This window comes from Microtus ochrogaster, chromosome 17 (assembly GCF_000317375.1).
Source record: "Microtus ochrogaster isolate Prairie Vole_2 chromosome 17, MicOch1.0, whole genome shotgun sequence".
In the NCBI taxonomy this organism is placed as follows: Eukaryota; Metazoa; Chordata; class Mammalia; order Rodentia; family Cricetidae; genus Microtus; species Microtus ochrogaster.
Window position 1 is genome coordinate 16148535 of NC_022019.1, and position 22283 is coordinate 16170817.

Sequence of the window (22283 nt, forward strand, 5' to 3'; positions counted from 1 at the left end):
AAAAAATAAAAACAAAAGAATCCAGCAGCAACTGAAACCTTGAAAATCTCCTTTAAACTTCCAAGGGGACTTTAAGCAATTCTAAGAAAACCTCTCAGTATTATTAATTTTTTTATTTATGTGTGTTCCACAGTGTTTGTATGGCAGTCAGAGGATCACTTCTGTGAGTTGGTTCTCTCTCTCCTTCCACCATGTGGATCCTGGGGATCAAACTCAAGTCATCAGCCTTAGCCATCTCAGTTTTTAGGAGGAACTGTATTAGAACCATTAAAATGAACCTATGAGTGGAGGTACAGCTGAGTGGCAGAGGACATTCAAGCCATGTGTGAGGCATGGGTTCAATCCTGTGTATCACAAACAAACAAACAAACAAACAAAAACCCCACACTCATGGAACTGAAGAGTCCAAAAGTAAATTATTACAGAAGCCAGTCCCACCTGGATCTTAAAAATCATTAGATTAAGTTATTCTCTTGGAAGTTCAAGTTTCCCTCAGAACAGAAGCAGTTTTAGCTACTGCCACCTGAGGCTTTCTTCAACGGTACCAAACAGAAAGGGGAATGAGAAGACATGCTGGAGTTAGTAAAATTACAAGTCTTCAATGAAAGAAATCCCCTCCCCAGACAAGAGAAGGCTAAGTGTAGTAGCTTGAGTCAGAAACCCAGGGTTGAGGCTTTCAAGTCCCTTTTTATTAGGGGACAGTCTTCTTTACAGAACAAAGCTTCAACACACACACACACACACACACTCACTGACGACAATCAGATCCACGAGGGGAGCGGGGAACAAAACAGAAGTACTTTATATATATATTGAACATAAATTAAAAGAATTTATAAAATGGTCATCTTTCTTACAGAATAAATGCGGCTGAATTACAAATGCACCTCCAAGTTTAAGTTGTTTGAGTTGTTTCTGTTTCATTTCCAATAATAAATAAATATGATTTGATCGCAGGGTTGGAACTCATCTGGGCTGCATGGGGCTCCAAGTCATTGCAGGGCTTTCTTTCTGTGGTCGCCCCTTCGTGCAGCATGTGAGTGGACCGTCTTCACTGGCCCATCAGGATGCCCACCCTCTCTTCGGGGTGGCATGCGCTCATTAATTCGGTCTAGACCTCGGGCTTCTTCAAAACTCCGGATCTTCTGTGGATATCCTCTGATGGCTGCAGAGAAAAAAAGGGGCGGGGGGAGGAAGTGCTCAGGGAGGTGGCAAAGTTAACAGCTTAGATCAAGTTTCTAAGCACACAGCAATCTCCTAGGAACACACAGGAAGGTGGCACAGAGCACATGTCTGGTGACAAGCAACACGTGATTAAATCAGCCTTGTCCACCACCATTGCTTCCACACAGCTCACAGTGCGAAAGAAACAGTCATAGATTAAAAATTCTGGCAAAAATAATCTTGATAAGAAAGATTAGCTCTTAATTAGCCTTCACACATTTGAAATAGTTTAAGAGAAACCTGCTCAGTTCTAGAAAAGGGCGACACCAGGAGAACCCTGCACACCACACAAATGATTGCTTTAAGCACAAGCATCACCCTGACCACACAGAAGCGACAAGAGAGCTATCTGTTCAAGACAGCTTTTTATCTTTACAGTCAGAACACAGGATAAGATCAGTACGGCTTCTAGATACTGCCAATCTGATTCATCTTTGAAATTTTTTTCTTGTGGTATTGGGGATAGAACCCCAGGCCTCACACACCTTAAGCAAACATTCTACCACTGAGCTATAATTCCAGCCTGACTCAATTTTGAATTGTCAAAGAAATCACCTATCTAATAAAATCACTAAATCTACAATACAGGTTTATCAATTCCAATGGTATTACTTAAAATGAGTCTCCATAGAAACAAAGATACTTTAGTCTGAATGCAACTTCAGTTCGGTCAACTTCAGAAATGAGGCATCTAAGTTCTATCTATTTTTGCCTCCATGCCTGCTAGCCTTTTGAGTCATTAGATAACAAAGCATGCCTATCTAATTCTCTTAATAAAGAAAAAATTACTTAAATCATTTGACTTCTGTCATCACACAAAACTGATAGATTCAGAAAGGACATAAACTGTGTGAAGGTCATCTGAGGAACAGGCCGGCGCGAGGCCACACTGAGGGCCATCCTCTCCTTTCCTGTCACAGTTCTGCAGATACAAGTGAGTCTGGAAATGCTGATGAAGCTTTGCGACTGGCGCATAGACACAGGGGCGTTCCAACAGAGTGACATGACCATACCTTTCTGTGCCTCTGCTGCTTGTACTGTGGCTGCAAGAAGGCAGGAGCAGTGGCATGCAAAAATGAAGACAGGGAAAGAGTGAGTGAACCAACAGTAATGCTGCCAGCAGACATCCCAGAGTCCCCCGGCCAGCACACCCACCTATAACTGAAGTCGGTTCTGAGTTAAAAGAAATTAGGGGATTACTGCAAAGAACTGAAGGAGGATGTGCACATGAGGTGGGGAGGATCTAACGTTTCCAGCATTTCTGGTGGCACGGGACTGCTGCTCTCTTCATTCGAAACTAGCAGCTGGCTAGTTTATGTCTTGTGATCACACATCAAAATGACTTGTCAAATCAGATAATTTAACATCACAACTGTGTTTGGGTTTATAACTGCTCAGATCATATCAGGCGAGCTGCTATTGGGTCCTATTTAAAAATCCTTCTTCTTAATGTTTTCAAATGACTGATGTATAATCCAACTGTCCTTAACCATTTAATAAACAACAGCAATATAGTACCCCTTGGAAAGCTCTGGCATTTGGAAAGGGAGAAAAATAGGTTATAGATGAGATGTTACTTCCAGTCTAGGGGTAAATGACTAGGCACTGATTTGAACTCAAATTCATACACCCATCTGAGATGGAAGCTATGCAGCGGCTCACACTGACACTCCATATAGCTTCTGTTCTTGTGTAGGAGAGCAGGTCAATTACTAAGAAAGCCATCTTCCCCCTCTCAGCGACAGAAATGGAAGCAATTTAAAAATGACCACCAACAAGGAAACTTCCTCCTGCCATTCTCTATCAGACAGTAAAATACACAAAAAGGTCTAGGGTGCAGCAAGAAAGATTCTATCTCTCCAATAGCAATTTTCCTAGGGAAGGAGCCAGACCACTGTGAGGCTTTACCTGTCCCTACAAAAAGGGGGAGAGCTGCAAAGCTACCTGCCCTCCTACATCTGTTGGCAACCCAAGTGCTTGGGATGCCCCTGGAAGGCTCCTGTTAAAAGCACTGCCACATGCATCCTCCCTAACCTCAGATGGCCCAATAAGCCACATAAATAAGTGACAGCAGCTTCTCACAGAGCAGGGCATTGCTCAGGCAGCCGTGAGGACGTGGGAGCCAAACCTTTGTCTAAAATTCTATGAATCATGCTGGCCTATTTAGAGTTTGAATTTCTGTAGTACATAGCAGCATCAAATTTCAAAGAAAAGTATTTTAGATTTGTTTATTTCATATGTATGAAAGTTTTGTCTGCATATATGGAGGTCAGAAGAGGGTGTCAGATCCCCTAGAACTGGATGGAGTTAAGGATGATTGTGAGCCATCGTGTGGGTGCTGGGAACTGAATCCAGGTGCAAGGATAACAAGTACTCTTAGTGGCTGAGCCATCTCTGCAGGCCTCCAGTATCACATTTTTGGGGTTCTCATAGGACCGTTCTTTTGTATTGGTTATTAGCACAGCAGTCTGTAACAAGGGATGTGGTAAGAAAAAAGTATCATGAAACTGTTAACTAACATACAATTCCTTTTTTTTTTTTTTAAGATTTATTTATTTATTAAGTATACAGTGGTCTGCCTGGCCTGCAGGCCAGAAGAGGGCACCAGATCTCATTACAGGTGGTTGTGAACTACCATGTGGTTGCTGGGAATTGAACTCAGGACCTTTGGAAGAGCAGGCAGTGCTCTTAACCACTGAGCCATCTCTCCAGCCCCCTAACATATAATTCCTATATCATAAAATTCAATTGTTTAGAGTGTGTAAGTCAGTATTTCAATTTTGGTTTTTGTTTGTTTGTTTTTCGAGACAGAGTTTATCTGTCTAGCCCTAGCTGTCCTGGAACTAGCTATGTAGACTAAACTGGCCCTGAATTCACAGAGATCCTCCTGCCCTTTCTTCCGAGTGCTGTGATTAAAGGCGTGCACCACCATCGCCCGGCTAGATTTATTTTTATTTATGGGTATGATTGTTTCTCCTGGGAATCAAACCTGGTTCCTCTGCAATAACAGCTTTTAACTGCTGAGCAATCTCTCCAGCACCTTAAATGTTCCAATTACATTTTTATTTAGTGTGTCTGTGTGTGTGTGTGTGTGTCTGTGTGTGTGTGTGTGAGAGAGAGAGAGAGAGAGAGAGAGAGAGAGAGAGAGAGAGCGCACGAGAGAGAAAGTGTGCATTCACGAGCATGCCACAGCACACACGTGGAGGTTAAAGAGTGCAGGAGGCAGTTCTCCTTCCACCATGTGGGACTGAACTCAGGTTATAAGGTTGGCAGTAAGCATCATTTATTACTCACTGGGTCATCTCACAGGCCCATAAAATATGCACCCTCAACCCAATGGTTGCAGAGTTTTACACATACAGCGTACATATCCACCTCCTCTCACCTTTGTAACTCACTGAATCTATTTAGTGCTGCCGCTCGTGAACATGGCTGTGAAGTCATCCACTGAAGGAAGCATGGTCAACCTAAGGCTACTCCTAAAGAAACGTGCCGGGTTTTGTTGGTTTTAAAGACACTTATCCTCTTTGATTTGTTACTTAGTCATGTGAGATTTTCTGTGAACAGTGCTGATGAGGGGGTTTGGGGGTAATATTGGTAAAAAAGAGAGAGACTTGTTTATATAGCTTGTTTACTTGAAAAGTTTTGAAAATTTACTAATCCACAAAGTTGCTTTAATCTATTTTTTTTTTTTAGGTTTTTGCTAAATTTTGGAAGAGCAAATCTTTCAAGGGCAGCAAACCAAGGGCAGTAAGAGAATTTTATAGATATGCTAACTTGTGATGTACATGTTTCTTCACACCTTTTTGGACTTGGTTCCAATATATTTTGTGCCTCTTCATTTCTGGTGTGAATCGGTGTTTTAATCAATTTAGGATGACTTCTGAATTTCAGAGCTCATTACTCATTTACTGATGGACAGAGCTTCTGCTCTAAAGTTAAAGCAACAGGACCAGTGGGTGAGCAACAGCCCATCGTATCAATATAGTACAACTTACTCACTACCAACAGGTAGGGGAGCTGCTTCTGATTTGGAGCTACCATGATAAAAATCATAGTAAACATCCTTATGTAGTATCCTTTCTGATAGACACGCATGCTAATTCCTCTTGGATATTCTTGGTATGGAGTTTCACACTGTGGGTACAAATATGTTTTCCTTTACTGGCAATCAGCTGGTCAAAGTGGTTGAGTCTAGTTATAAGCCCACTAGCCTATATCTAGTCCAGTTCTTCAGAGACACTTGAGCTTGTCAATTTTTTAATTTCAGTCATTCTTATGGGTATATAGTCATATTTCACTAGACTTTACATTTATCTTCCAGATGAGTAACTATGTTAGGCATCTTCATAGATGTTTACTGGCCATCTTGAAATCCTCTTTGGTGAAATAAACTGAAAAGATCATTGGGCTATATTTTAAATCTATTTTTTCTTATTATTTTTTGTCTATCCTAAAACAAGGCCTTTGTCAGACATAGATAAAGTAGAAATATTCTTATGGTGTGCCTTTTTGTTCTCTTATGTACTTTCATAAGCGTAATTTAATTTTAATAAACTTTACTTTCTTTTAAGGTCAGTACTTTCTGTCTCTTATTAAAGACTCTGCCTACTACAATGCCTATGCTCTACACTTTTTTTTACTGAGTTTGTTTTAACTTTTGCATTTAAAGGCCAACTACTCTGAAATATTGTGTGTGTGTGTGTGTGTGTGTGTGTGTGTGTGTGTGTGTGTGTGTGTATACAGGAAAAAATAAGGGTCAAGATTCTTCCTCCCTTAGATAAATATCCATTGCTCTAGCATCAGGTTCTAAATAGGTTCGCTGATGGCTGGTAATGCGGCAGGCTTTTTGGAAGGGGCACGTTCATACTCACCAGTCTCAATGGTCTGCTTTCCTCCAGAGAGGACCCCCAAGGGGAGTGTGCCTGTGGGAGTGAGGCCCTTGAGGGTTAGCACGCTCTCACTCTCCTCCCTGCAAAGGAACATGGAAGCCCTGGTTAATGCCAGGGAGCCTCAGCACAGCCAGGCAGTGACATCTGAAGGAGAGTAACAGAGAGGCAGCAACAGATGAAGACAGGCCCCGACCTGCATCTGACCCAGGGGTTCTGCAAACACTTCAGATGGAAGCAGTTAGCCAGGCACTGTTTCCCACATTTTATCCCATTTGACTCAGCTAACAACATTTGAGCTAGGACCTATTATAATATCTAGTTTATAGACAAGGAAACTTAAGACCCAGAGATTAAACTCAAGACAACATAGGTAAGGAAAGCCAGAATTTGAACATGGGGAATCTGGCTCTAAAATCCACATCAAACCTCTACATCTATGCCAGTACCAAATGAATGGTTTCCAAACACTGTTACTTTCCCATGGAAGTTTGGTTCAACCTGCACTCAACCAGAAGTACTACACTCAACCAGAGGACTCACAGTTCTAGCACCAGACGGCAACCTTAAAAACACCACTCTAAAGCTACCTTCTAACCTACTTTCCAAATGCCTTCAGCCCACAGTGTAATGACAGAACCTTACCGAAGAACCGAAAAGACCCGCGCCATTTTCCCAATGGCTCTGATTTTATTCTTGATGACTTCTTTTCGAACTGAAGTGCTTCCTTAGAAAATACAAAGAACAAGTGAGTTAAAGGGATGTGGTTAACAGGACAGCTTTTTAAAATGCAGGATGGAGTGTCTTTTGTAGCTAAATTAAAGAGAAACCACAATGACAAAAAAGAATCAAAGCCTAATTTTTTTAAAAAAACAATAACCTGGAGGTGGTGGGGCGTGCCTTTAATTCCAGTACTCAGGAGGCAGAGGCAGGCCATCTCTGTGACAAAGAGAGTTCCAGAACAGCCAGGGCTACACAGAGAAACCCTGTCTTGAAAAAAAAAAATCCCAGGAAGTTGCAAGGAACAAGAGGAACACACCAGAAGATAAGAAATGAAGAATGAATAAAGGGGCCACAAAAAGACACCGAGTCATCTATGGGGGGAGCAGAAAGTTGTGTAGGTCTGAAATGCTGAACACAGTGACTGATGAAACAAAGACACAAAGCTCACAATGACAAGCCGCTACAAGCCACGGTCTCTTTTGAGAAAGCTACGTGCCACCTTTGGATGCAGGTCTGGTCTGCCAAAGGGAGCAGCTGTCCTGAACTCAGGAGGGCCGCTTTCATCTCTTATCTCCGCCGATCACACCAGTCATTATCTGTTTCTTCGGGATCTGCCAACGACTGTGTCACACAGATTCCCAGGATGGGTAAGGCATTTTAAAAAGCAACACTGAAAAGTTAAGGTAAGACTGTATGGCCTTTTCTTACTTAAGATTTTGGAAATAGCCCAAACATGAAAGGTAAGATCCAGGCGAACACCAGGAGATGGCATCCAAAAGTCAGATGGAGAAACACAGGCTTTCCTCCCTCTCTCCCACCTCCGGATGCTGCCGGATCAAACAACTGGTTCACAGGAACCAGCCGTTCCTACTGAGAGGGAGGGTGGGAAGCCGTGTGAAACTGCTCCACTACCAATTCAAAACGACTAGCCAATCGATGGCGGCAGAGCAGACAGCAAGGATTTAGCTCACGGCACATTTCCATCGGATACCTTTCGGACAGCTTGAAATGTAGTGATCTTCAGAGAGAAGAGACACCAAGAAATAAGGAGATGGAGACGGACACATGAGAGGAGGGTGCGAGTTACAGGGAGAGAAGAAAATCGGAGTGAAGTGCATGGAGAGGAGCAGGCCCCATGAGCGCTGATGCAGACTCCTTTTCTGTCCTTTCTTCCTTTTCTTAACAATGTAACCGTTCATACCAATTCCCATCTAGTATTATCCAACCGCCCCCATCACGAAAATAACAGAAAGATACTATTTGTGGGACAACACAAAGGACAAAAACAATGGCCAGAACAGTTTGCAGATCTAGCAGGAACACTGCACTGCTGTTTGATGCGCTAGCACATCTCATTTTCAGGAGACATTTTCCTTTTTATAGGTGTAAGCCTTCAGGGTTCCACCTTGCTCTCTGGCTACTGTCTCCTAAAGACTTTGCTTAGGGACCTGCTGATCCTCGGTATTCACTCACGATTAAGACAGGGAGGGAATCAAAAGCTTTTAGAGCTGGGAGAAGGCAACTGATAGCTCCGAGCATTGCATGCTGGGCCTCTGTTAGGGAAATGAGTTCTTGTTGGGTCATTTATGCTCCAGAACTCCTTTAGTTTTAGTGATCAGCCTCTAGACTTGGAGAGGTCACAGGAAGCAAAGGGGATCAACAGCTCTTTCAAAGGTTCTTGCCTATTTCACTTGGGTGAGCTCAGTGTCCCTGCCTGCTCCTCTATTCTCAGTTCTAGCAACTGGTACTGACATTCAGCACCCCCTAATTACTAAATAGGGCGTTAGTGCTTCCAAATAAACTACGTGAATTCACTAATGCATTTAAAGAATAACTTGTTACCTTGCTCCATTCCTAGCCTTAACAGTGGATGCACCTTTCTTTACAGCAGGAAAAGATCTTTGGTTTGTTTTTGTTTGTTTTTTCTAATTAGCTTTTTAAGTTATCACCACATGAAGTAGCAGGTCTCATCCAGGCATGTTTATACATGTGCTGTTATGTGTTTTCTAACTTGCCCCCTTCCCCACTGTCTTCCGATGAATTTGTTTTGTCAGCTCCCAAAAGTTCCATTTTTCCCTTTTTGTAGGCAAATAATTTTTCAGTTTTTTACTATGAAGCACAGTGAGTTTTCTGTACTTCACACTATATGATTTGTTAAGAAGCACATGCCTGTAAGACTCATTACTTAGGGTAGTCATCAATGTTGCTAAAACCCACAGCCTCTCCTGTCTAGATGACACCACTCTTTCACTTTTCATGGGGATTTTTTTTCTTCCTGCTCTGTGAAAGTTTTACTATGTAGGAATGCATCTATATGCACTATAGTTTTTATTGTTTTTTAGAAACTTCTATTTATCTTCTCTTGGTGTGCACACTCAGCAAGAAGGAGATCAGATGACAAATTGCAGGAGTTGTTTCTTTTCTTCCACTATGTGGGCCCCAGGCACTGAACTAAGGTCCTCAGGCTTGGCAGTGGTTTTCAGGTTTGGGATTTCACATAACTGGACAATTAAGTATTGGGGTGGTTGGCTTATTTTATCCAATATTATGTTTGTAAGACTCATTCACTTAGGGACTGGAGAGATGGCTCAGAGATTAAGAGCATTGCCTGCTCTTCCAAAGGTCCTGAGTTCAATTCCCAGCAACCACATGGTGGCTCACAACCATCTGTAATGAGGTCTGGTGCCCTCTTCTGGCCTTCAGGCTTACACACAGACAGAATATTGTATACATAATAAATAAATAAATAAATAAATAAATAAATAAATAAATAAATAGACTCATTCACTTATTCACTGTGGCCCATTGTTATTATCACATATGGTTCCACTGCAGCACTATGCTACAATTTTGTTGTTTTGTTTTTGAAACAGTCTCTTTACATAGCCCTGACTGTTCCAGAACTAAGTAGACCAGGCTGGCCTCCAACTAAAAGAGATCTGCCTGCCTCTGCCTCCCAAGTATTGGGATTAAAGATATGTGGCACCATGCCCATCCACTATGGCACAATTTACCACCTGTACTGCAACGATCATTTGGGTTGTTCTAACCACATGTGGTGCTCTTGTACATATTTCAGTGCATCTGTCTTTGCTGCACATAAGCACATTTCTGGTCTCTTCTTAGCATATAAGAATGCTCAGTTCTAGACCATGTGTATTAAAGTGGAATTTAATAGACCTTCTACTATTAAAGTGGAATCTACCAAATTATACTTTTGTGTGTGAACATTCCAATTACTACACGTGCTGGCCAACACTAGACAAGACTCATCTTTAATTCTGGCCAATATGGTAAGTATGAAATATTATCTGTGGTGGTTTGAAAGAAAATGGCCCCCAAAAGAAATGGCACTATTGGGAGATATGGCTTTGTTGGAGTAGGTGAGGTCTTGTTGGAGGAAGGATGTCACTGTGGAGGCGGGCTTTGAGGTCTCATATGCTCAAGCCAAGCCCAGTATCTTACACCCCTTCCAGTTGTCTGCAAGATGTGCTCTCAGCTCCTTCTCCAGCACCACTGTCTTCCTGTACACCACCATGTCCCACCACAATAGATTGAACCTCTGAAACTGTATGCCATGCCATTAAATGTTTTCCTTTATAAGAGTTGCCATGGTCATGGTCTCTTCACAGCTACAGAAACCCTAAGACATATGCCATGATTTAATTTGCATTTTTATGATTACTAACATGACTGAGTATCTTTTCATATTTTTTGCTAACCATTTGGAAATTCTTTGTGATGTGCCTATTCATACCCCATCATCTTAATTGGTGGTAATCCAGTCTTTTGTCAGTGGGCCATTTGTTGGCTTGCTGCAAATATCCTGTCCTTCTGGGCAGCTTGCCTTTTCATATGTTGACAGAGTCTTTGAACAAACAAAAGCATTTATCTTTATTTTATTTTTAAAAGATATTTTGTTTTATGTGTATGAGTGCTACCTGCAGATATGAAGGTGTACCACATGTATACAGTGCCCTCAAAGGCCAGAGGGAGCCTCACATAAGATCTCTGGACCAGAATTGGATCTGGTGGTGGCCGCAACCATGTGGGTATAAGAGCTGCTAGTGTTCTTAATCATTGAACCATCTCTCCAGTTCTAGTTCTTGCTTTTAATTTATCCAATTTATTAATAGTTTTCTGGATGGCTAGTGTTTTTTTTTTAATTCCAATTAAAAAATTTTTCTCATTTCAAGGTTCTCAAGTTAATTCTATATTATAAATACTACAAATTTCATTGCTTTGCATTTCATTTCTTAAAACTTTTGTTGTTTGTTAATAAAGGGACGCTGGGCAGCAATGGTGGCACACGCCTTTAATCCAAGCACTTGGGAGGCAGAGGCAGACAAATGTTAGTGAGTTCAAGGCCAGCCTGGTCTACAAAGAGAGTACCAGGACAGCCAGGACTGTTACACAGAGAAACCCTGTCTTGAAAAACAAAAACCAAAAAATAACCAAACCAAAAAAACGGTCTTTCTGTGAAGCTCAGGTTAACCTGAAATTCACTACATAAGCCAGGCTGGCCCAGTCCTGAGTGCTGGGATGAGAGGCGTTTATCACCAATTGTTCTTATTTATCAGTTTGTTGCTGTGATGGTAGCAAATCTAGATAGCAGCCCAGGAACTCACAGGTGCTAGGAAAGTTCTCCACCCTGGAGCCACATCCTCAGCCTGCTCTACCTTTCATATCTCAATGAAATAGAAAGCCACAAAAACAAGTATTCTGGATCTACAAAATAAATTCCACATAGATTTTTTTTCAAAAGTGGGTGTCCACTAAGTATTAATTTTAATACCATTATTAGCCAGGTGTCGCTGGTACACACCTTTAATCCAGAGTTCAAGTCTAGCCTGGTCTATAAAGTGAGTTCTAGGACAGCCAGAGCTACACAGTAAGACCATGTCTTAAAAAAAAAAAAAGAACAGGAAAGAGAGAGAGAGAGAGAGAGAGAGAGAGAGAGAGAGAGAAAGAGAGAGAGAGTCATTCTACAGTACCACCTCTGATAAAAATCAAGGTTTAATTCTGGATTCTCTAATCTGTTTTAATGCTTATCTACCCTTGAATTAATCATTTTAATCACTGTAGCTTTACAGTAAATCTTGACATCTATAGAGCAAGTGCCCCTATGCTATTCTTTAGACCATTAGCCATCAAATTTGCTAATTTGTTATCTTATTTTTCAGTCTTATAAATTTCATGTTTGACACTTTATCAAATCTGCTACACTTTTCAGTTATCTACCAACATCTTCAACCTGGTCTTTTAAGTACTTAAACCAAGCCAAGGATGGTAGTACACACCTTAATCCCAGGGCTCAGGAGGCTAAGACAAGTTTGTTTTTGTTTGTTTGTTTGTAAGTTTGACCTGATGAGGCCAATGTCTGTATAATCTGGAAGGACTATTTTTAATTTCTGCTGCTCCTGAAAATTCTTTTGGTGTAGTTTGAGACAGGACCTCACTGTGTATCCCAGGCTGGCCTGGAATGCACACATACTCATTTGCTTCTGCCTCCTCTGAGTAGAAGAATTAAAGGTATATGCCTTTAATTCCAGGTTTGGCCAGAATTAATTTTTTAATATTCTATTTATGTGTATAGGTAGTTTGCCTTCATGTATGTTTGTACACCACTCGCAGGCCTTGTGCCATGAGGAGGTAACAGAAAGTTGTTGAGTCACCATGTAGGCACTGAGTGCTTCTAACTGCTGAACCATTTCCAGACCCTGGAAGTTTGTTTTAAAAGATCCTATTTCTGTTACTATTATTGCCCATGCCTGTGTGCTGGGGAAGGTTGTGTCACAGTGTGAACACACAGGCAGAGGACAGCTCCGTGCAGCGGTTCTCTCCCGCCTTTCTTTATGTGGGTTCTGAGGATCCAATCGAGGGCCACAGGCTCACGAAGCAATCCCTTTTGCCCACTGAGCCAAACTGCCAGCTGTTTCGGGGAATCCTTCCTCTTCCTCATTCTGCTGTTGTATCTCCTTATTTGCTTGGTTATTTCGGTTATGGCCATATACAGTATTGACAGACTGCTTATTAATATCTGACATGCTGCTATCCCAGGGATATTGTCAGGGGTTGGACTTCATGTCAAAAGCTGAAATGATGAAGAAAGATAATATATTTCCTTCTAGTTTATCCTTGCTCTCACAGATACACCCTTCAAGGTCCCAAACTAATGAGTAGAAACTTATGATCATGTACATCCTCCTTGGGAAGTCATAAAACCCATTTTTTTAAGCTTAGCTACACAAGACTATAAAAATTGCTCTTAAACTTTTTACCTCCTCCTTTGAAATTCATGAGTTTTCAAGAAAGAAATGGCCTCAAACACTGGTTCAACTGTCTGTATTTTCTATTCTCATTTTGTAATTCTTTACTCTTTTGCCTGCTTTCATATGGATTTAAAGACTACTCAAGCCAGACGGTGGTGGCAAATGACTTTAATCCTAGCGTTTGGGAGGCAGAGGCAGGTAGATCTTTGAGTCTGAGGCCAGTCTGGTCTACAGAGTTCCAGGACGGCCAGGGCTACACAGAAAAGCCGTTTCAAAAAACAACTAGCTTTTCCAGCTGTCTTAACAGGCGAGACTGAAGTAGAAATCCTTAGATTGTATTGCTTATTTAAAATCCAAGTTTTCAGACAGTGAGATGGATTCAGGGGGTAAGGGTTCTTCCCACAAAGCTGGATAGAGTCAGAACCCACCCAGGGAGAAGAGAGCACCAGCTGTACACTGTGCAGTGGTGTGCGGAGGTCAGAAAGCAACTTGTGGGAACCAGTTCTCTTCTGCCACGTGGATCCCAGGGATGGTGCTCAGGTCATCAGGCCTGTCAGCAACGGCCTTTCTCAGCAAGCCACCTCACCAGTCCAAGAAGTTTATAATCATTTCCATTTCTACTTAGATTTGCATATCAACTTAAGTAATTTTTTACATATTTCATCGTCCCTAACTTAAGCTCCTCTTTTTAAATCTTCTCAAAAGGTCTGGCTCCATTCAACAATTTCCAATCCAGAAAAGGAACTCACACAAGCTACACTCTATCTGCTCACAATTCCCCATGAAGAATCTAATAAAAATCTGTTTGGGCAGTTGCTCTAGATTCCTAGCAGGCGCTATGCATTCTATACCATCGATGTTTTATATAACAGGTAAGTGAATTGCCTTGGCACAGGTCTGTAAAAAATGTGACTTGGAGGTTTGTGATCATGTGACACTGTATTTCCAGAATCTCCTGTACCCTCAGAAAAAAGTTAGAGCCTGTCTTTCAGATCAAACCACTGACAACACACTAGAAGCACCTGGCTACAAATTAGTTCAAACAGTTCTTCTAAAGGTAACAAATGAATCCACAGTGATAGAAATCATGGGGAAAAAAGCACTTAGCTACACATACAACCAATGTTACTATTCACAGACACAATACAAAGATATCTTACACACCAATATGGGAAGTAAAACATGCATATAATCCAGTAGAACTAGTAATAAATGAATTGATAATCACAAAACAGAAAAAAAACATGAGGAATAAACACAAGAGAATTGTTTATTAGTTACCATAAAGTATAAATGTTAATAAAAATATGTTGGGGCAAAAAAGAACAAATTAAAAACTAGGGCTAGGGATTCGACTCAGTGGTAAAAGCTTGCCTAGTTTGCACAATGTCTGGGTTCTAGTGTTGGTACTGCGAGTGTGTGTGTGTGTGTGTGTGTGTACACGCACACACAAACTGTAACAAGAAAAATAAACAGTACTAGAGGAAGCATGAGAACTATGTATCACAGAGATACAAATTAACATAGCCTTTTTAAAGGCTATCTGTATCAGATTAAGCTTTACATACTAACTGATATACATATGCAGTTTCTAGACATTTAACCTATAAAGAAGAAAATGTTACTCTCAGGTTTACTAATATTGTATTACTTCTTCCATAGCAAATATCAGTAACTGCAGCATATTTATTTCTTGTTTGTCTTCCTTATAATACAGTTAATTTATTAAGAACAAGACATAAACAGTATTTGGCACATATCAAACATATAACAAAGACTGACTGTCCATAGAACGTGTAATGATTTATCTATAAGAATTTGAATTCTTTCCCCCTTCCCCCCCCCCCCCCCGAGACAGAGTTTCTCTGTGTAGCCCTGGTTATCCTGGAACTCAATCTGAAGACCAGGCTGGTCTCGAACTCACAGAGATCCACCTGCCTCTGCTTCCTGAGAGATGGGACTAAAGGAATGCACTACCACTGCCTGGAAAAAAATTGTAGCAATTTTAAAAGCTCAAGTTGGGGGCTGGAGAGATGGCTCAGTGGTTAAGAGCACTGTCTGCTCTTCCAGAGGTCCTGAGTTCAATTCCCAGCAACCACATGGTGGCTCATAACCATCTGTAATGAGATCTGGCGCCCTCCTCTGGCGTGTGGGCATGCATGGAGGCAGAATGTTGTATACATAATAAATAAATAACTTCAAAGCTACAGAGAAACCCTGTCTCGAAAAACCAAAAAATAAATAAATAAATAAATAAAAGCTCAAGTTGAAGGGGGAAAAAAATCTAATATCCAGTAGCATGTGATTGATTAGCACAATGAATGATAACATGAACAACTATGTAACTATGAGAAACTAAACTCCAAAGGGAAATGAGAAATAGATATAAAGACATGATACCATCATGTCACCTCATTTTTGCAAGTGACAAAAATGAAAAGGAAAAAAAAATCTATGCAAAGACAAAGACAGTTTACACAAAGACATTAGCAGACCTCTGGGGTGGCAGAATAATAGTGATTATTTTCTTCCTGTCTGTGAGTCCTACAGTAATCAAACTTTTTCTACAATTAACATGATTCTTTTTAGTGAGACCAAAAAAATTTCAAAATAAATAAATCAAAACTCATTAGTTTCTAGTTTGAATAAGAAGTTTACCTTCTACGTCGTCATCTGAGATCAGCTCATCATTAGAGCATATGTTGAGAATATTGACCAGCATCTCTGTGACTGTATGACAAGATAGTGCATTTGTACACAGTTAATATTTTTCAAAGGTACATAAATAAAAATATATTAAGTAAATGCTGACAGAAACAACTTATCCTATTATAAATAGCTACGTGAGGAGCATTAAAAGTAGATCATTAGGTTCCGAGAGAAGTTATGTCCATACTTGTCTTGGTTAGATGAAAATCTGAGAATTCTATCACAGAATTACTTGATTTTATTATTAGATGGCTATTCAGAACCTTTGGCTCAGTTATGCAAGTAAAAATTTCTTCTCATTTTACAAAGAAGTTACAACAGGCCTATATCCAATAGACTTGTTTTGTTTGTATAGCTCACTGTGTAACTGTTTTATTCTGTACAGCTCACTGTGTAACTGTGTTTTATGTCTATACAGCTCACTGTGTAACTAGGTGTTATGTTTGTACCGTACACTTGTACAGCTATACACATAAAACTCAAAGACAACAAATCCTGTCTAATTCCCTTTAGCACTGATAATTCATAAAAAAATAGAATAGTGACCACCATTACTTTAATAACTTGATCACACAGGACAGTTGCTTTAAATTGGTGTTTCAGATAAGAAAACCATAATAGAATACTAATGTCATTTAAAAATCTCTCTGAGGGCTCAGTGGATCAAGGTGTTCCTGTGCAAACCTGGTGACCCAAGTTCAATCCTTAAAACTCATGTAAAGGTGAAAGGAGAGAACCAACACCACAAGTTATCCTCTGCCCGCTACACAAAATCTTTGTAGAAAACAACAAAGTTAGCGCCCATTCTGAGGAATGTAAATTATCTCGTGGATGGTCAGGAGAAAGCTGGCGGTGTTCAGATGCATACTGGGATTCTCTTACCTTTTTCTCCAACGAAAGGCAAAGACCATGTGAAAACATCCATGAAATTTGGAAGCCAGTAGGGGTGTGGAGAACAGTTAAACTGCCTGATGTTCATGACATTGTTTTCATATTTCAACACTGCAGCTAAAAAGTAAAACACAAGACACTTGGGCACAGAGAACCATGGCATAGCAGCTACTGTGCTTTGCCCAGCTGTGGGCTAGTTACAGACTTCAATAACTTATTTCCCATTTGTAATTTCAGGACAAGGTCGGGAGAGCTTGACAAGTTTAAAGAATTGTGCAGGGTTCATTCTTGTGGGGATTATCACAAGGAATAAAGTTACCTGAGGAGTTGACACGGTCAAAATATGGAAGACAATGTGTTTGCTGTACATTAGCTATTAAATAAACCTCAGGTTCAACAAAGAAAAACTTCCCATAATTTCCATTTACTGGCCAAACAGCTGTAATCACCTCTAAGCGCAAATATCACCCATTGAATAGACAGACTTGTTTAGTTAGTCATGAGCCACTGTCAAACCCTCTTATAAACCCTCCAGAAATTTATCAATTCACAGTGGGAGGCTATAAAATTTTAAACCTGGAGCAACTTATAATTAATGTTTAAGGGTAAAATCTCTCCTCACAGTAAATTTTAAAAATAGCAGTTTCTTGTCAGGCAGTGGTGGCACATGCCTTTAATCCCAACACTTGGGAGGCAGAGGCAGATGGATCACAGTGAGTCTGAGGCCAGCCTGGTCTACAAAGCAAGTGCCAGGACAGCCAGGACTGTTAGAGAAACTCTGTCTTGAGAACAAAAACAAACAAACAAAAAACCTGGCAGTTTCTGCCAGGTGGTGGTAGTGCATGCCTTTGATCACAGCACTAGGGAGGCAGAGGTAGGCAAATTTCTGTGAATTCAAGGTCAGCCTGGTCCACAAAATGAGTTCCAGGGCAGTCAGGACCATTACACAGAGAAATACTGTCTTGAAAAAAATCAAAAACACCAAACAAAACAAACAAGAATAAAAAACTCAACAAAGCAAAACAACCAGTTTCTTCTATTCTCAGAATTCTGAGGGTGCCTATGGACACTTAACAGTACCCTGTCACACAGGTGCATGCCTACCTGTACCAAGCTGATTTTCTGTACATTTGTTTTGTTTTTGTTTTTAATCAGCTCTGGAAAAGTTTTATTAAAAAAAACTTTCCAGGTTTACTTTTCAACCAATCTGTTCTGGCATGCTTCTAATATCAGAATCACTTGGGTTAATGATAGGCAATGTGCAAACTCTGTAGTATTTCCCACATACTGTGTCCAATTTAATGTTATTGCCACTGTAGTAATGGGCACTAGTTTCAGCCAACAAAGCATGGTATTCTATTTCAGATTTCCTAGGCAGTTGGTGAGGATAACCAATTTCATTTTGCCCTGTGGGACTATCTTCAGAGTCTGTTTTTTTGTTGTTGTTTTGTTTTGTTTTTCCGATATAGAGTTTCTCTATAAAGAAAGCCTTGGCTGTCCTAGAACTCATTCTGTAGAACAGGTTGGCCTTGAACTCACAGAGATCCACCTGCCTGTGCCTCCTGAGTGCTGGGATTAAAGATGTGCAGCACCTTCGCCTGGCTAGAGACTTTTTTGTCTTTGCAGCCACCATCTTCCTGCCTCAGATAAGGGACAACACCCAACCAAAAGCTGGGCAATGAGAAAGGCTTCTTTATAGTTTTAAAAGTTCCTAATTCCGCATGAACACATATTCACATGAAAAGTAATAAATAAATGTAAAACATTTTTAAACTTACTGCTAATTAGAAATGCAAATTAGAACAGCACTTTTCATCGGTGAAATTATAAGGAAAAGGTATATGAAGGCCAGGCTGTGGTGGCTCACACCCTTAATCCCAGAACTTGGGAGACAGAGGTAGGCAGATCTCTGAGTTTGAGGTCAGCCTAGTCTACAGAGTGAGTTCCAGGACAGCCAGGGCTACATAGAGAAACCCTATCTCGAAGAAAAGAAACCAAAACAAAAAAACAACAACAATTACAACAAAATCAAAAAACACCAAATGTTGAGCCAGGTATAATGATAAATGATAAAAACCACCAAATGTTGAGCCAGTTATAATGATAAATGTCTAAATCCCAGTACTGGGGAGGCCAAAGCAGGATGGTGAGTTTGAGGCTGCCCTGGGCCATACAGCGAGTCCCCATTTTAAAATACCAAACAAAATAAAGTGTCATCAAATGGTAACTATTTTGAGGTAGTATTATTAACTTACACTAACTATTCTAACATGACTCTGTTATGTTACAGTTTTCCACTATAATCAGTATTTATACACTAAAGATCTCTTAGGAGATGAAGGCCAAGCAGTAGTTTGTACTCTAAATTTATTGACTTTTGTTCCAATAAGATATCTTCTTCAAATGTGGTACATTTACACAATGGAGTAAAGAAAAACAATGACATCTTGAAATTTGCAGGCAAATGGATGGAAATAGAAAAAAAACCATCCTGAGTGAAGTAACCCAGACCCAGAAAGACAAACATGGTGTGTACTCACTCATAAGTAGATATTAGACATAAAGCAAAGGATACCAGCCTATAGTCCACGATCCCAGAGAAGCTGGGGAACAAGGAGGACCCTAAGAGAGACATACATGGATCCCTGGGAAAGGGAAATAGACAAGATCTCCTGAGTAAATTGGGAGCATGGTGGGGATGGGAAAGGAGGGAGAGGGAAAGAGAACATGAGGGAATGGGACGGTCAAGTCGGGGGAAGGACAGAGAGCGAGAACAAGGAAAGAGCTATCTTGAAAAAGGGAGCCATTATGGGGTTAGCGAGAAACCTGGCACTAGGGAAATTCCCAGGAATCCACAAGGATAATCCCAGCTAAGAATCTAAGCAATAGTAGAGAGGGTGCCTGAACTGGCCTTCCCCTGTAATCAGATTGATGACTATCTTATTTGTCAGCATAGAACCTCATCCAGTAACTGATGGAAACAGATGCAGAGATCCACAGCTAAGCACTGGGCTGAGCTCCCAGAGTTCAGTCAAAGAGAGGAAGGAGTGATAATGTGAGCAAAGGGGTCAAGACCATGATGGGAAAACCCACAGAAACAGCTGACCCGAGCTAGTGGGAGCTCACTGACTCTAGACTGACAGCTGGGGAACCTGCACAGGACCGAACTAAGCTCTCTGAATGTGGGTGACAGTTGTTGGCTTGGGCACTTTGTGGAGTCACTGGGAGAGGGATCAGGATTTATCCCTACTACATCAACTGGCTTTTTGGAGCCCATTCCCTATGGAAGGATACCTTTACTCAGCCTAGATACAGTGGAAAGGGCCTTAGTCCTGCCTCAACAGACTTTGTTGACTCCCCCTGGAAGGCCTTATCCTCTCTGAGGAGTGAATGGAGAGGGGGGTGGAGTGTGGAAAAGGTGGGGGGAGTGGGAGGGGGGGGGAACTGGGATTGGTATGTATAAAAGGTTGTTTTAAAAAAAAAATAAGAGAGCTCTTCTTCATCTAGATATGGTAGTGCATGCCTATGACCTGTCACTTGGGAGACTGAAGCATGAGGAGATTGATGCTAAGGTCTTTCCAAAGCCAAACACATGCCTTACCACAGAGCCACACCCCTACCCAAGACCTTTTTATCTGACTGAAATTTTGTACTTAAGAATAGATGTTGAGGCTATGGCCCAGTGGTAGAGTGAGCGCTTCAAAAACACAAGGTCTTGGGGTCAACCCATAGAACCAAAAAATAAAAGTAAGTAAATGAACACAATAATAAAAATAAAACACAAAATTAAACTAGAGCTCATAGTTACTAACAAATTCACATATAAATATTGTTGGGCTTCTTTACCTTTATTGTTATAAACATCGAGGTAATTAGGGGCAGAGAAAATCGTGATGAGTGACGGAAAGCCCGTTGTTTGGCTCTTCCTGTACATTCGGTACCTGGAAAAGACATGGGAGCTCAGGCATCTTCACACTAAAATAAAATCTCTGCGGGGATATGTGAAAATTTTAGCGCAGCTTACCCAGCATCCTGGGCTTCATGGGCTCTGATTATTGATAATAAACTGTTGTTTTGTAAAAATTCGCAAACCGCAGGGTAACTGAAAAAGAAAATGAGAATACAGAAGTCCAGAACTCCAGCAGTTAGGTTTTAATAGAAATAAAGGGAAAACCCAATCTCAGAGTCATTTTAAGATTACAAATACTACAGACTATTGAATTTTTCAAGATTTATTTTATATGTATGAGAGTTTTGCCTGATTGTATGTATGTGTACCTGGTGCCTGCAGAGGCCAAAGGCAGGGGGAAGATCCCCTGGAGCTAGAGTTACAACTATGAGCCAACATGTGGGTGCTGGGAACTAAACCCAGGTCTTCTGGAAGAAGAGTCAGTGCTCTTAATCACAGAGCCATCTCTCCAACCCCACCACTGAACTTTAATTAAAAGTTCAGAAATCAATAATTTCTATTTCAATAATACATATTACTATCAAACCTGACAAGGATATCTTAGAATAGAAACAGTTTACCCATCCTTTAATCTATTTTATTTTAACACTAATGATACAATCAAAACTTTTCTTGGTATTTTGATATAAAAAACATACTACAACAGCATGTCTGCATGTGTCTGCATATAGTAAATGCTATAAAATGAGTGCAGACTTTCTTCAATCATCAAACCTTTAGAGAAGTTTTTTTAAAAGAATCTACTTATAGCTTTATATGTAATATCAACACTAAGATAATACTATGCATGTCTATTTTAGGAGTAGATATTAATATTATAGACGACCATATACTTTTCTAAAGATTTATTTATTTATGTATTTTATGTATATGAGTGCTCTACTTTCATGTATGCCTGCACAACAGCAGAAGGCATGGGGTCCCTCTAGAGATGGTTATGAGCCTCCATGGGGTTGCTGAGAATTGAACTCAGGACTTCTGAAAAAGCAGCCAGTGCTCTTCACTGCTGAGCTATCTCTTCAGCCCTAGAATACCATATTCTAATGCTATCTGCATATAATCCTAAAACAGTCTTATTATTTTTACTTTTCTGAATAACAAATAGGAGGAACTGGAGAATATAAAATTATCCTGAGTGTGTAGATGTTAATTACTTATTTTTTTTTAAAGTTTGTTTCTTGAATTGGGACAGTGCTTGCCTAGCATGCACAAAGTCCTGGATTTAACCCACGAACTATATACTAGGGATGCTACACACACTTATGATCCCAGTGAGACAAAAGAATCACAAGTTCAAGGTCATCTTTTCCTACATAGTAAGTTTGAGACCAGCTTGGGATGGTCTGAAAAAGAAGGGGGGCAACTTCGCTTTTCCCTATGTTCAATGGAAAAAGTTTAATTTTTGGATAAACATTTTCACCATTGTAGGAATAAGCCCAGCCCCTTAGAGGGCGTGTTCGCCTCGTGCGAATGTTTACTTATAAATCAGGCCAGTGGGAGCCCGCGCTCCCCTTCTGTTTCCGGTTCTCAGCGGGAACCGTGGTACCGTAAGTCTATTTCCCCATTAAAGCTGTATATATATATATATATATATATATATATATA

The 22283-nt window shown here is 40.5% G+C and overlaps 1 protein-coding gene across 2 annotated transcripts in view; it reads right to left on the minus strand.

Moving 5' to 3' along the window:
* Positions 1 to 778: 778 nt before the first annotated feature.
* The window catches only part of Ppp3cc (protein phosphatase 3 catalytic subunit gamma), a 71684-nt gene continuing 50179 nt past the window's right edge, over positions 779 to 22283 (minus strand). For both annotated transcript variants that reach the window (XM_013349304.2, XM_026783194.1), the window contains exons 7-14: positions 20733 to 20810; positions 20555 to 20649; positions 16700 to 16825; positions 15767 to 15838; positions 6759 to 6840; positions 6099 to 6196; positions 2238 to 2267; positions 779 to 1165 (exon numbers count right to left, since the gene is read on the minus strand). In XM_013349304.2, coding sequence (XP_013204758.1) covers positions 993 to 1165; positions 2238 to 2267; positions 6099 to 6196; positions 6759 to 6840; positions 15767 to 15838; positions 16700 to 16825; positions 20555 to 20649; positions 20733 to 20810 — 754 coding nt within the window. In that variant the 3' untranslated portion in view covers positions 779 to 992. The remainder of the gene's footprint in view (positions 1166 to 2237; positions 2268 to 6098; positions 6197 to 6758; positions 6841 to 15766; positions 15839 to 16699; positions 16826 to 20554; positions 20650 to 20732; positions 20811 to 22283) is intronic.